The sequence below is a fragment of the Gigantopelta aegis genome, chromosome 8, assembly GCF_016097555.1.
Source record: "Gigantopelta aegis isolate Gae_Host chromosome 8, Gae_host_genome, whole genome shotgun sequence".
In the NCBI taxonomy this organism is placed as follows: Eukaryota; Metazoa; Mollusca; class Gastropoda; order Neomphalida; family Peltospiridae; genus Gigantopelta; species Gigantopelta aegis.
This window is the reverse complement of record NC_054706.1, coordinates 66257880-66271927: the sequence shown is the minus strand read 5'-3', so window position 1 is coordinate 66271927 and position 14048 is coordinate 66257880. Positions and strand designations below refer to the sequence as shown.

At 36.3% G+C, this 14048-nt stretch overlaps 1 protein-coding gene across 1 annotated transcript in view; it reads right to left on the bottom strand.

Moving 5' to 3' along the window:
- LOC121380225 (zinc finger ZZ-type and EF-hand domain-containing protein 1-like) overlaps nt 1-12746 on the bottom strand; it is a 104797-nt gene extending 92051 nt beyond the window's left edge. The window contains exons 1-6 of the mRNA XM_041509046.1: nt 12616-12746; nt 8299-8335; nt 3539-3623; nt 2600-2681; nt 2094-2165; nt 929-1073 (exon numbers count right to left, since the gene is read on the bottom strand). Of these exons, the coding sequence (XP_041364980.1) occupies nt 929-1073; nt 2094-2165; nt 2600-2681; nt 3539-3623; nt 8299-8335; nt 12616-12672 (478 nt within the window). The 5' untranslated portion in view covers nt 12673-12746. The remainder of the gene's footprint in view (nt 1-928; nt 1074-2093; nt 2166-2599; nt 2682-3538; nt 3624-8298; nt 8336-12615) is intronic.
- Nucleotides 12747-14048: the final 1302 nt, after the last annotated feature.

Here is a 14048-nt window from a genome sequence, read left to right as displayed (position 1 = left end):
TATGCAGTATAAGGCTCAAAGATCTGTAAAAGTTTGTTTTGTTTAACTACACCACTAGAGCACACTGATTTATTAATCACCAGCTATTGGATGTCAAACATTTGGTAATTAAAACATAGTCTTAGATAGGAAACGTGCTACATTTTTCCATTAGTAACAAGGGATCTTTAATATGCACCATCCCACAGACAGGATAGCACATACCACAGCCTTTGATACACCAGTCATGGTGCACTGGCTAAAACGAGAAATAGTCCAATGGGCTCACCGACGGGGATCGATCCCAAACTGACTGCGCATAAATCGGGCACTATACCACTGGACTACGTCCCACCCTCATATATTACAATAAAAATAACATATGTATTATTTGTCCCACCCCCATATATTACAATCAAAATAACATATGTATTATTTGTCTGACCCCCATATATTACCATCAAAATAAGATATGTATTATTTGTCCGACCCCCATATATTACAATCAAAATAACATGTATTATTTGTCCGACCCCAATATATTACAATCAAAATAACATATGTATTATTTTCCACATTAGCTATGTAATGTCTGAATATTTATATAATTTGGAACATTTTAGTACAATGCTCTCTTCTTTCTCTTATTTATTTTTGGACTGTCCTTCTAAAATGCTCCAAATTATATAAATATTCGGCCGAGCAGTCAATTCTTTTTATTTTTGGCTTGTAACTTTTTATTTAATTTTTTTTTTATAAAATATTATTAACTTTTTTACTAATTGCTATTTTCAAAATTATGCCCATTTTCAACTCTACTCTCCCCACCCATCCCGAGTCAGGCCACCGATCTTATCGGAGGCAGTACTTGGGATGGGCGTGTTCGAAACCCTAGTGGTATATGGGCATGTTAAACTAGATATCTATCTATCTATGTAATGTCACCCACCAGGCGTCAAGGAACATGCTTGCAGCATTCTGATGTTTTTGCCAAGCTCGCCCATCATGTATCCGCCCGTGTAGGACTGGAGCGCGTCTAGCATGCTGCTCACCTCGGCCACTCCACTGCCATCTGTGTCGAACTGCTGAAAGGCCTGAGAGAAAAAACAGACAAAGAATTTTGAGGAACTAAATGTCTTGCCTACCACAAACTGATTTGATGAATAAAAAAAACAATTTTGTCATGTCACATTCAGGATTAATCTAACTCTTTATAAGTAAAGTAAGTAAGTAAGTAAGTAAGTAAGTAAGTAAGTAAGTAAACTGCTGAAAGGACTGAGAGAAAAAAAAGACAAAAAAATTTGCGGAACTGAATGTCTTTCATACCAAAAAATTATTTGGGGAATAAAAAAATAACTTGTGATGTCACATGTCACATACAAAAAAAGTAAAAAAGAAGAAAAAGAAAAAACAATTTAAAAAATACTCCAAGCATATGGGTCATAATAAAAAATGGTAACATTTTGGGTCCCGACTCTAAATTATATTATAAAATGTATATATTTCTCAATTGTTTTCATTGATTTAGGACTTAAAGTTTGCAAGAAATGGAGATAAATGCAAAAGCTTAATACTGAGCTAAATGCAAAACCTTAATATTAAGCTAAATGCAAAACCTTAATACTGAGCTAAATGCAAAACCTTAATACTGAGCTTAATGCAAAACTTTAATACTGAGCTCAATGCAAAACTTTAATACTGAGCTAAATGCAAAACCTTAATACTGAGCTTAATGCAAAACTTTAATACTGAGCTCAATGCAAAACTTTAATACTGAGCTAAATGCAAAAGTTGAAGCTGGAAGTTGTTGCTGCCGCAAAATTAACACACATAACTCACCTTTTGACTTGGTTAAGGTGGGATAAAAAAAAGAGATAAAAAAAAGAGAGTTAAACTTGCTTAAACAACAACCTCTAGTAAATATTTGTCTAATGGATATGTCACCGACTGAATTCAAGCCTGGTAGATACTAGGTTCAAGTCTCATCTGAGGCAATGCAGGATTTTTGTATTCGAAATACTGGCTCCAATACAAATATGTTGTATGCTTATATCTTCGACTCATGAAACAACACCGGTTAGTTTATTGTAAAAGCACATAGAATGAATTGTTACCTTGATTGCTTCAGCTCTAGAAACATTCTTTGCCATAAGCAGATCACAAAACTGAGCCAGTGTAACAGTCTCCTGAAAATATAATTAACATAACATACAATAACAGCAACTACAAATAAAACAAAGATATGTTCCTTGTTACAGTACAGTTCCATAATCTAGAAATCTAATACTAATAGTATGTGTTGGAAGACATTATTGTATGTATATATATATATATTATTCAGCCCAGGGGTAAAGCACTTGTGTGGAATCGATCCTAGTCGGTGGGTCCATTGGGATATTCCTCTTTCCAGCCAGTGCACCACGACTGGTATATCAAAGGCCGTGGTATGTGCTGTCCTGTGTGTGGGATGGTGCATATAAAAGATCCCTTACTGCTAATGGACAAAAATAGTTAGGTTTCCTCTCTTAAGACTATATGTCAAATTATCATTGTGCTCAAGTGGTGTTGTTAAACAATATAAACTTTTGATGGCAATAAAACTCAAGTTTTTTCACAATACCTCCAATCTATCTGGTCTTTCCCGCAACCATCGCATGATGTGTCCATGGTACTGGTGTATGACATTTTCAGGGATCTTTTCTCTGAAATCAAACAATCAGTTATAATTATAATAATTAACTAAAAAATGAAGTCGATTAATCTTAGCGCTAAGATCACCATAATCGCATAACTATCTTAAGCACTTAGAGTTAAGATTACTTCATGAAACAGTGGCTCTGGACAGTACATAGTGCAACTATCTTGCTTAAAACTTAGGATTCTAGTTCCATAATCACTCCCCCTGCATAAAATACATTTTTAGGCTACTATAAACACCAAGATGACAAAAAAACTAAAACCCTGAATTCGCCAATTTTTTAAATTCAAGTAAAAAATTGCAAATAATATGTAGTAAATTAAAAAGGAAAAAGACAAAATGTTTGTTTTGTTTAATGACACCACTAGAGCACATTGATTTATTAATCATCGGCTATTGGATGTCAAACATTTGGTAATTTGAACATAGTCTTAAAGAGAAAACACGCTTCATTTTTCCATTAATAGCAAGGGAACTTTTATATGCGCCATCCCATACACAGGATAGCACATACCACAACATATATTAAGTTAACAGTAAAAATTCTATAATCACATTTTACAATCCAAAAACCGAGAAGATTTTACTCCTGAACAGTAACCAAATCAGTTACTGTCACCAGAAGACACATCTAACACTTAATCTTACACTTGAAACAAAGATGACACAAAGCTAATATATTAAAGAGTGAAATAAATAACAAAATGAAATGCAAATAATAATAGTTTAAAACTTCTTTTTTTTTAATCATGATGGATGATACACCGTGAGATTACAAACAGATGTAAATCCACTGTTCAACTAAGTGGGTTGTTACATTTTTAGAGAGACATGATTTATAAATAGATCAAGTGAACTAACTTGATTTTCGCAGCCACACTTCTGAGAACATTGGGTTCGGAAAACAAAGCATGAAGATCAGTCACGGGAGAGGCCTCCTTGTCAGCTAAACAAGAAGAACAAACAATAAACATTCAGTGTTAAACATGAGCAGGTTAGAGATTTTTCATCTCAAAGACAAAGGTTTTTTTTATTTTTCAGAAAAACTACAGTAGATTTCTCAGGGCTTACACTGGAAATAATTTTCCATTTACGATAGCCAGTTTTCTGATATGTACATGTATATATAAATATATCTTTGAAAATTATTTAAAAGTGATTAATTTGATAAACAAAAATCAACAGTCAATTTTAGCATGAGTAGGATAGATATTTTTTATATCAAAGAAAAAAGTTAAAATTCATAGGTTTTATATTTTTCCAGAGAGATTTGATTTCTCAGGGTTCACACTGGAAATAATTTTGATTTAGCCAATTTTCAGATATGTAGAATATATCTTTGAACATTTTTAAATTACTAATTTGATAACAATTTTTTTTTTAAATAGTCAAATATTGAATGTAGCCACTTTGTATAAAAATTAGCAATTGGCTAATTTGGCAATGAGCTGGATCAGCCCTGGTTTCTTTAGGCATCAAAATTAGCACACTGTTTGCCAGTGTTTGGTAACCCATGTACAGGGATCAGCCCTGGTTTCTTTAGGCATCAAAATTAGCACACTGTTTGCCAGTGTTTGGCAACCCATGTACAGAGATCAGCCCTGGTTTCTTTAGGCATCAAAATTAGCACACTGTTTGCAGTGTTTGGTAACCCATGTACAGGATATTGCAAAATATGAACCTGATCCAGGGTTCAAATTTTACCACAGCAACAATGGCAAATGCTGTAACTGCCTTCCTTACTTGTTGTTATGCCCTGAAAATTGGACGTTGTCAACAGCAAGAAAAATTGCTATCATGGTGCCCTACCTCATTTGCCCTTCCCACACATTCCTCGTATATGTAAATAGTAAAATTATCACTGGTAATATGATAAAAGGCTCCATATCTAACAAACTGTATAGGCTAGAGACCAAGGCACCAGAGTGAAATCATTTTAGTCTGAAAAAAACTTAATAGAAAGTAAGTTGCCTACGTGAACCTCTTTTGAAGAAAACGTTTGCCTAGGTACCTCTGCAGTTTGTCACAGTGCCCTAATTTGTGTTATTAAACCAAAGGCAACACTTGCTGTGATCAGAACAATTAAAATTTGACGCTAGGCCAGGTAACTTATTGTTAACGTGTAGATTGCAATAAATTTATCAAGTCTAGAGTCCCCATTACTTTTATTAATAAATGTGATAAATTACATGTTGGGGTTTCCATATTTCATTTTAAAGTCTATAGCTAAATACACATTATGGAAATTTCCCAAATACATACAATAAATTAACCCCTGTTCTGATGTTTAATACAACCAATAACAGAGCTCTAACTTAACAACAGCACTGACAGCGATTGCCGTCGTTCAGATACATTTTCATAGGTCAGGAGCATCAACCAGGGCCGTACCCTGATTAAAATCCTAGTGGGGCACTACTTTTTATAAACAAATGAAACACTATACAAATTTTAAACCCTGAGATGTGTATGCTATTTTCTGGAGTAAAAAAAAAGATAGAAAAAAAGTGAGCTTCTCAGGAGTACAGCCCTGTCAATGATGGCAAGTGCTGTCGGTAAAGCTCTTCTCAGGAGTACAGCCCTGTCAATGATGGCAAGTGCTGTCGGTAAAGCTCTTCTCAGGAGTACAGCCCTGTCAATGATGGCCAGTGCTGTCGGTAAAGCTCTTCTCAGGAGTACAGCCCTGTCAATGATGGCCAGTGCTGTCGGTAAAGCTCTTCTCAGGAGTACAGCCCTGTCAATGATGGCCAGTGCTGTCGGTGAAGCTCTTCTCAGGAGTACAGCCCTGTCAATGATGGCCAGTGCTGTCGGTGAAGCTCTTCTCAGGAGTACAGCCCTGTCAATGATGGCCAGTGCTGTCGGTGAAGCTCTTCTCAGGAGTACAGCCCTGTCAATGATGGCCAGTGCTGTCGGTGAAGCTCTTCTCAGGAGTACAGCCCTGTCAATGATGGCCAGTGCTGTCGGTGAAGCTCTTCTCAGGAGTACAGCCCTGTCAATGATGGCCAGTGCTGTCGGTGAAGCTCTTCTCAGGAGTACAGCCCTGTCAATGATGGCCAGTGCTGTCGGTGAAGCTCTTCTCAGGAGTACAGCCCTGTCAATGATGGCCAGTGCTGTCGGTGAAGCTCTTCTCAGGAGTACAGCCCTGTCAATGATGGCCAGTGCTGTCGGTGAAGCTCTTCTCAGGAGTACAGCCCTGTCAATGATGGCCAGTGCTGTCGGTGAAGCTCTTCTCAGGAGTACAGCCCTGTCAATGATGGCCAGTGCTGTCGGTGAAGCTCTTCTCAGGAGTACAGCCCTGTCAATGATGGCCAGTGCTGTCGGTGAAGCTCTTCTCAGGAGTACAGCCCTGTCAATGATGGCCAGTGCTGTCGGTGAAGCTCTTCTCAGGAGTACAGCCCTGTCAATGATGGCCAGTGCTGTCGGTGAAGCTCTTCTCAGGAGTACAGCCCTGTCAATGATGGCCAGTGCTGTCGGTGAAGCTCTTCTCAGGAGTACAGCCCTGTCAATGATGGCAAGTGCTGTCGGTGAAGCTCTTCTCAGGAGTACAGCCCTGTCAATGATGGCAAGTGCTGTCGGTGAAGCTCTTCTCAGGAGTACAGCCCTGTCAATGATGGCCAGTGCTGTCGGTAAAGCTCTTCTCAGGAGTACAGCCCTGTCAATGATGGCCAGTGCTGTCGGTGAAGCTCTTCTCAGGAGTACAGCCCTGTCAATGATGGCAAGTGCTGTCGGTGAAGCTCTTCTCAGGAGTACAGCCCTGTCAATGATGGCAAAGTGCTGTCGGTGAAGCTCTTCTCAGGAGTACAGCCCTGTCAATGATGGCAAGTGCTGTCGGTGAAGCTCTTCTCAGGAGTACAGCCCTGTCAATGATGGCCAGTGCTGTCGGTGAAAGCTCTTCTCAGGAGTACAGCCCTGTCAATGATGGCCAGTGCTGTCGGTGAAGCTCTTCTCAGGAGTACAGCCCTGTCAATGATGGCCAGTGCTGTCGGTGAAGCTCTTCTCAGGAGTACAGCCCTGTCAATGATGGCAAGTGCTGTCGGTGAAGCTCTTCTCAGGAGTACAGCCCTGTCAATGATGGCAAGTGCTGTCGGTGAAGCTCTTCTCAGGAGTACAGCCCTGTCAATGATGGCAAGTGCTGTCGGTGAAGCTCTTCTCAGGAGTACAGCCCTGTCAATGATGGCAAGTGCTGTCGGTGAAAGCTCTTCTCAGGAGTACAGCCCTGTCAATGATGGCAAGTGCTGTCGGTGAAGCTCTTCTCAGGAGTACAGCCCTGTCAATGATGGCCATGCTGTCGGTGAAGTGCTGTCGGTAAAGGCCAGTGCTGTCTCTTCTCAGGAGTACAGCCCTGTCAATGATGGCAAGTGCTGTCGGTGAAGCTCTTCTCAGGAGTACAGCCCTGTCAATGATGGCAAGTGCTGTCGGTGAAGCTCTTCTCAGGAGTACAGCCCTGTCAATGATGGCAAGTGCTGTCGGTAAAGCTCTTCTCAGGAGTACAGCCCTGTCAATGATGGCCAGTGCTGTCGGTGAAGCTCTTCTCAGGAGTACAGCCCTGTCAATGATGGCCAAGTGCTGTCGGTAAAGCTCTTCTCAGGAGTACAGCCCTGTCAATGATGGCAAGTGCTGTCGGTGAAGCTCTTCTCAGGAGTACAGCCCTGTCAATGATGGCAAGTGCTGTCGGTGAAGCTCTTCTCAGGAGTACAGCCCTGTCAATGATGGCAAGTGCTGTCGGTGAAGCTCTTCTCAGGAGTACAGCCCTGTCAATGATGGCAAGTGCTGTCGGTGAAGCTCTTCTCAGGAGTACAGCCCTGTCAATGATGGCAAGTGCTGTCGGTGAAGCTCTTCTCAGGAGTACAGCCCTGTCAATGATGGCCAGTGCTGTCGGTGAAGCTCTTCTCAGGAGTACAGCCCTGTCAATGATGGCAAGTGCTGTCGGTGAAGCTCTTCTCAGGAGTACAGCCCTGTCAATGATGGCCAGTGCTGTCGGTGAAGCTCCTCAATGATGGCCAAATGTATCCATCTGGTGTACATTATCGGCCAGTGTATAACATTTGTACATTTAAAATAAAATGTCTACATACAGCAAAATAAACTTTCAGTCATGTTTATTTGCCGCAAAAGATACTTTTACAAAAATTGCCATATGCAGGGTCAAAATTGTTGTCGGTGAGTCATTTCATCTATCTCATATTAAAAAAAAAATTGCTGTTGGTGACAAATACTTCAGTTCGAGCCCTGCAATAATATATAGCTGAGACATCGGTACAGGGCTTCTAGAATATTTATCTAATCAACTAGTCATGGGATCAGTGATTTTTAATATTTACTAGCCACGATTAAAAATTCACTAGCCCTACTTTACTTTAAGTTAATACAATTTTACTAATAGTAATACTGTCACCTAAAGAGGGAGCTAGAGCTTAAAAAGACTAAGATTAAGGAATGGGGGTTGGGGCAGGATATTCATAATTACAAAATATACTTAAATGCAACATTTATTTCACTAGCCGTCGGGCATGGCAATAGTAGTTATTTACTAGCCCAACATTGAATGTTACTAGCCATGAGAGTGGGGCTACCATAATCTAGAAGCCCTGCATCGATGTCAACATGTATGATTTTATTACCTGGTTCTGTATCACTATCGGAAAAGCCATCATCAACCTAAATAAGAATAAGATATACTAGTATACTGTATATAACACATACAAAATATCACTAAGTGTAACATGGAAATTTGTACCATCAAAACTGTATTCCCCTTGTGGGGTAATTAATTAACGTAATTAACTCATTGTGACATTAAGCTCTACAAATGATATTTTAGTGCGAAGGTAGAGCAGAGTATTGTAAAATTGAGAGTACTGAAGTTCAGAGCTCAACGATTTCCATGAAATCGTGTGCTAAACATGTTATTTTGCTAATAAAATATAAAAAAAGAGACAAAGTTTCAAGGAAATAATCTGATATTAATACGTAAGCCCACAACAAACTGTTTGCTTCTGTAGTTTTTACCTCTTTTCACTAATCTCAATCATCATCTTGGAAATTAAACCCAGTATTATTGTGAATGAAACCCACCCCCAGAAAAAAGTGGTTTGGGTTGGATGAAAATGGACATCTTTCGGTCACATGACATCAAGTGGCTACTTAAAACCATGACAAATTAATTAAATGGATACCAACAGACTTAGAAATCATATAAACATCAAATAAATCACTGAAAGATGACCTGTACCCAAACCGAAATAAAACATGCCAACTTTTTGTTAAAATGTACCCACCAAAATGTACCCTTACATTGGTCAAAATATACCTACGCGTGTGTTTAAATTTTAAAATTAAAATACAATTTTTGCAAAACATAATAATTATGTATTTTGTACCAGGTATAAATTTACCATGAGGTTTATAACATTAAGATAATAATAAGTATTAGTTCAAAATGGTGTGTTATTTTATGTTATACATTTTGTTACATACCTATTCAATCTTAGTAATAAAGACATTTTCAAACCGTGTGATAAATTTATCTTGTATCACATATAAGTGTGATCTGGACCTGAATTTATAAATGGGGAATTCCCTTTTCATTTTTACTGGTTATTGCTGACATCATGTCTGATTTACAAATTAGTTCACGTCTCAAACATTACAAAAGACTGCCGTAGAGTACGATTTTTAATGTTACGTAAATCCATGAGAGGAGGATTGATAATAGATTTAAGAAAGTGTAGTTATGACGTTAAATTAAAAAAAAAAATTGTAAAAAAGAAAAGAAAACATACAGAACTTCACATATACCGTATACTCAAATATTTTTGCGGCTAAAATAATTCGCAATTGGACTTTCATTTTACATTTTCGCGACTGTGTCCCCCGATAATAAAATTAAAATTACCCATTTTTCATTTGCCAAACTGTTGTCAATGACGATTTCATGCACATACTTGGACATGTTCACTATGCTGTCAGCGAGACCATTACCATTACCAATATTTATTTACATGCTCATATACCACTAGAGTTTCTAACATGTCTGTCCTGGGCCCGATCTCTGGATAGCTAGTGAGACGTCAATGTTGTATGTATGTCTGATAAGACTATTGTCATGTTATCGATGGAACACGCACATGCGATACAGAACATTGAAAAACGCAAATATCAGAAGAAATAACTTTTCATTATTGGTGATACTCACAAACTTCCATTTAAGGTTACAAAGAAAAAAACGAAAACTGAGATTGCGTAACAACAGACTTGCACCCAAATGTGTATCATTTGGATCAAATCCACGTAACCAGGCAGGTTTACAGAATCACGTGACCTTGCGGACCTCTGACTGCTTGATTCTGATATGGGTTGGGCGTGTAGAGATAAGACTATATATTATAAGGTAAATAATAATATACCAAATCGGAAATAAGTTTGCGCGTAATTAAATTCGCGGTGCTAACAACGTGTTCGCGATTTTCACGGTATATTTTATTCGCGAACATATTTGCGTATATGGTATTGGTTTCGTTTCCTATTTAAAGATATTGCACTCAATTATTTTGCACAAGAACATAACACTCGACCGCTACGTGGTCTCGTGGTATATATTCTTGTGCAAAATAAACTTGTGCACTAAATAGGAAGCGAACACAATGTATGTGAAGTTCTGTATATATATTTGTCATGGTCACTAAATTTTTAATATGTAAATTAAATGTATTTTTATGCAATTATAGGCTATACTTAATATATAATATATAAAATAATAGCTTATAATTAAACAAATATATATCTAATATTTAGGTATTTCATAGATTAACTGATTTTACACATTTCCTGCAAGGAGTTTGGGAATTGTTTCATTATTTAAGTATAAAACAATTCTCAAACTTGTTCAAATCTTTTCATGTGGTACTTTTAAAGCAAGTTTGATCATTTATATATTCTCCACAAGCTGTAACTTGTACTGGGTATATTCTGACCAAAAATGGATATGTTTTGGTAAGAAACATTTTGGTTATATAGGTACACAGCCAAAGACCTGTCAATCTTCAATAAAAAAAAAGCAGGAGATGTGTGCTCAAAATGCACAAGATTTTTAAAATGCTCATGATTTGACACGAAATCGCAAGTTTTTAAAAATTATTATATTACATTATATGAACACTACTGTTAATAATTAATACTAGTATGAATAAATGTTGTTATCCAGATTCTGGTATTTTCATTTAATTTGGGCACAAACCAGCTTGCGCCCCCTACAAAAATGGAAGCCTGTACGCCTATGTTCATAACGTTGCAATAAAAAAAATCTTTTCACTAATCATTAGTAACACCTCATTACTGACATCGTGTAAAATCAACCAGAATTATACCCATTTCTGTGAATAACTTAATGTCAAACACAAAATTTATTAATTGCACAAAAATAATCCCTAACTGATACAGTTATTGTTTATATTGTTGATTACCATTTTGACATGTGTGTCTGGCACTTCAGTCATACATGTAGTTGCATTATGTAATCTCGAGTAGAGACGTTTTACAAGTTAAGAGGTGTTATTGGGCCTAAATTGGATTGATCACGTTTAATTTTATATATATAATACTGAATGTCAATATACGGCCATACCCCACAGTAACTTGAATTTGTTTTATGCTTAAACTATAAGGATTTCCTGGGATAAACGTCATCCAGGCGGGAGAATAGACGACTTGATCACAGAATCTAGGAAGGTTGACAGGTCTGGGTATTCTTTGGTTTAGGTATATTTTTCACAAAACCAATTGAAAATTAAAATTAACTTTTGTAAATATTGTTTGTCTTTTAGTGTATGTTAAATAGGGTATGTTTTGATAAAATATGAGTACATTTTGGTTGGTACATTTTGGTATGAGTATATTGTGACCAAAATTAGATATGTGTCAATTTGGGTGCATTTAGACCACTTCCCCTTGTGATAAGGTACAATTTCCAAAAATATTGCCTTTCGTAATATTAAACTAGTTACTATCAATTGTTCTAAATGTAATAGCAGGGAGAATTTTGTTCAATATCATGTCGCTATTCACCACACAAGTTTCAGAGATCACTACACAATTTTGAAACATTAAACAATAGTTGCTAATCCATTTTCAATCAACTAGAAATATTGCTAATCAAGATTTTGAAAACAAAATGTTCCCCGAATAGTCAAAATTAACAGTAATCTTGTTCAATGAAAGTTTTCATCTTTCCCCCAGTTGTACATTTTACAAGGTTACAAAGTTTAATTATTCATTGTTTGACTGTGTTTAATGTTATCTTTTCAATTTTCATCTCATGGTAAAAATCGCTTCAACATCCAGCTTTCTATGCAAGGAAACTATAATAAAAATGCACTAGAACCAAACCATTTACTTTTAAAGTGACATTTATTTGGATATGACATAATAATAAGTAGTACAATAATCACTCTCCACGTTACAATACACTGTTCGGTTGCCAAGTTTAAAAAAATGTTTTTACCGATATCAGCATTGTCCTAATGGATTTTTATTACCATGAAAAGTACCATAAACATACAAAATGTGCAGTTAGGTAATATTAGTATTGTTGTCAATTTTAATATTTGGTCTTTCTGATAAAGTCAAACTTTATACTTTCGAAATTACAATACTCAAGGGTATTTAATCCCAACAAATATTTTTAAAAATTTGTTGGGAGGTGGGGATAAGGAAATCTTGCCTCATTTTAATATTAGTGCAATCTGAAAGCAATTAAAAATATTCAGTCTGATCAAGGAATAACGACAGATATACGAGTCAAAACGTTATTTTCAACTATTTATTTCCTGTTTTAAAATCTTTTAAAATACATAAAAAATAAACTGAAATCCGGTTTCAATCCGATCAACAACAAATAAATTAAGACTGAAGCCTCCAGACATAAAGTTATAACACAAAACCTGTTTGTTGTCCACGTGTCCTTCATCTTCACTATCACTGCTGGAGCTATTACCCATTTTGTTGGGTGTGAACTCTTGTTTTAATTTTTCTACATGAGTGTTTTATTCAGAATTTTTGAGAGCTATGGAACTTTCGTTCTCTTTACACTACGAAAAGTATTACAAGGGAGATAATGCTCAACATGTCCACTGTCTCGCGCCATAGTTTGCTGTGTGAATGAATTTCATTTGATTTACCGTATCAAGCACATACGATTCCTTTCATACATACTTCAGAAAATAAGAAAATAAATAAATAGGTGTCTCAATATTTTGTTCTTTTCTGGCTTTTTTGAGGAGGTGGATATGGTTACATAAAACATTTGAAATAAATAAAATATGACAATTGCAATTATTTATTAGTAGTCTGAGTAGATTTTTTTTTCTTTTTAACATTTATTTGATAGAATATCTATAATGACCATGATGGTTTTGGATTTTCATACTGTAAATATAATATTTTATGTTGATCGTTGGATAGTTTAAACATTTTCAAAAATATTTATTAATTTATTTATGAATTTATTTATTTTTTAAATAAGAAGAGAAAGATGATATACTTTGAATTATATGCACATGATATCATTTACTATTATTTATAAATTTATATTAACTTACTGTAAAATCCAATATGAGTGGACGACAGGTACTGCATTGGATACGTTAGAGAACGTTTCTATGTTGTTGTTTTATTAATATTTTTCGACAAAGATTCTTGAGAAAACCACTGCTTACGCCGAGTGGTATTACATTACGACTTCGATATTCTTGGGTTAAATTTGCATACATCGTATATGGACCCGTTTATTTGTTATTATTATACATGTACAAAAAGCGAAATATGACATTTGCAGCTTTGATAATGCACCTCTAACAGTGGAGGATCCAGAAAATCCATTGGGGGGGGGGGGGGGGGGAGTGAGGCAATTACACGCGGTGGAATGCCAAGGGAACTTTGGGGGAGTTTTGGAGGGGGATCTTAAAAAATTAAAATTAATATATAATCAAATTATAACTGTCTCAATTTTTTAAATTTTTTTTTTTTTTTTTTTTTGGGGGGGGGGGGGGGCGGGTCTGAATTATGCCTGCAGTTGAAGTCTGGGACTAAAGCTCATTGCTTAATCATCAGCTGTTGGGTGTCAAACATTTCGTAATTGTATTACGTATTCTTTATATAAGACCTTTAAATATTTTCTCTAGCAGCAAGAGATCATTTATATGCACTTTCCCACAGACAAGTCAACACATACAACGGTCTTTGAGATTTGATAGTTATGGGACACTGGTTGGGACGTGAAAAAATCAGAGAATGAGGGCATTAAATTTCTCTCTAAAAACAATAAATTGTTTGAAACCATCATTTCTGTCCATTTACATTGGGTTACATACAAGGA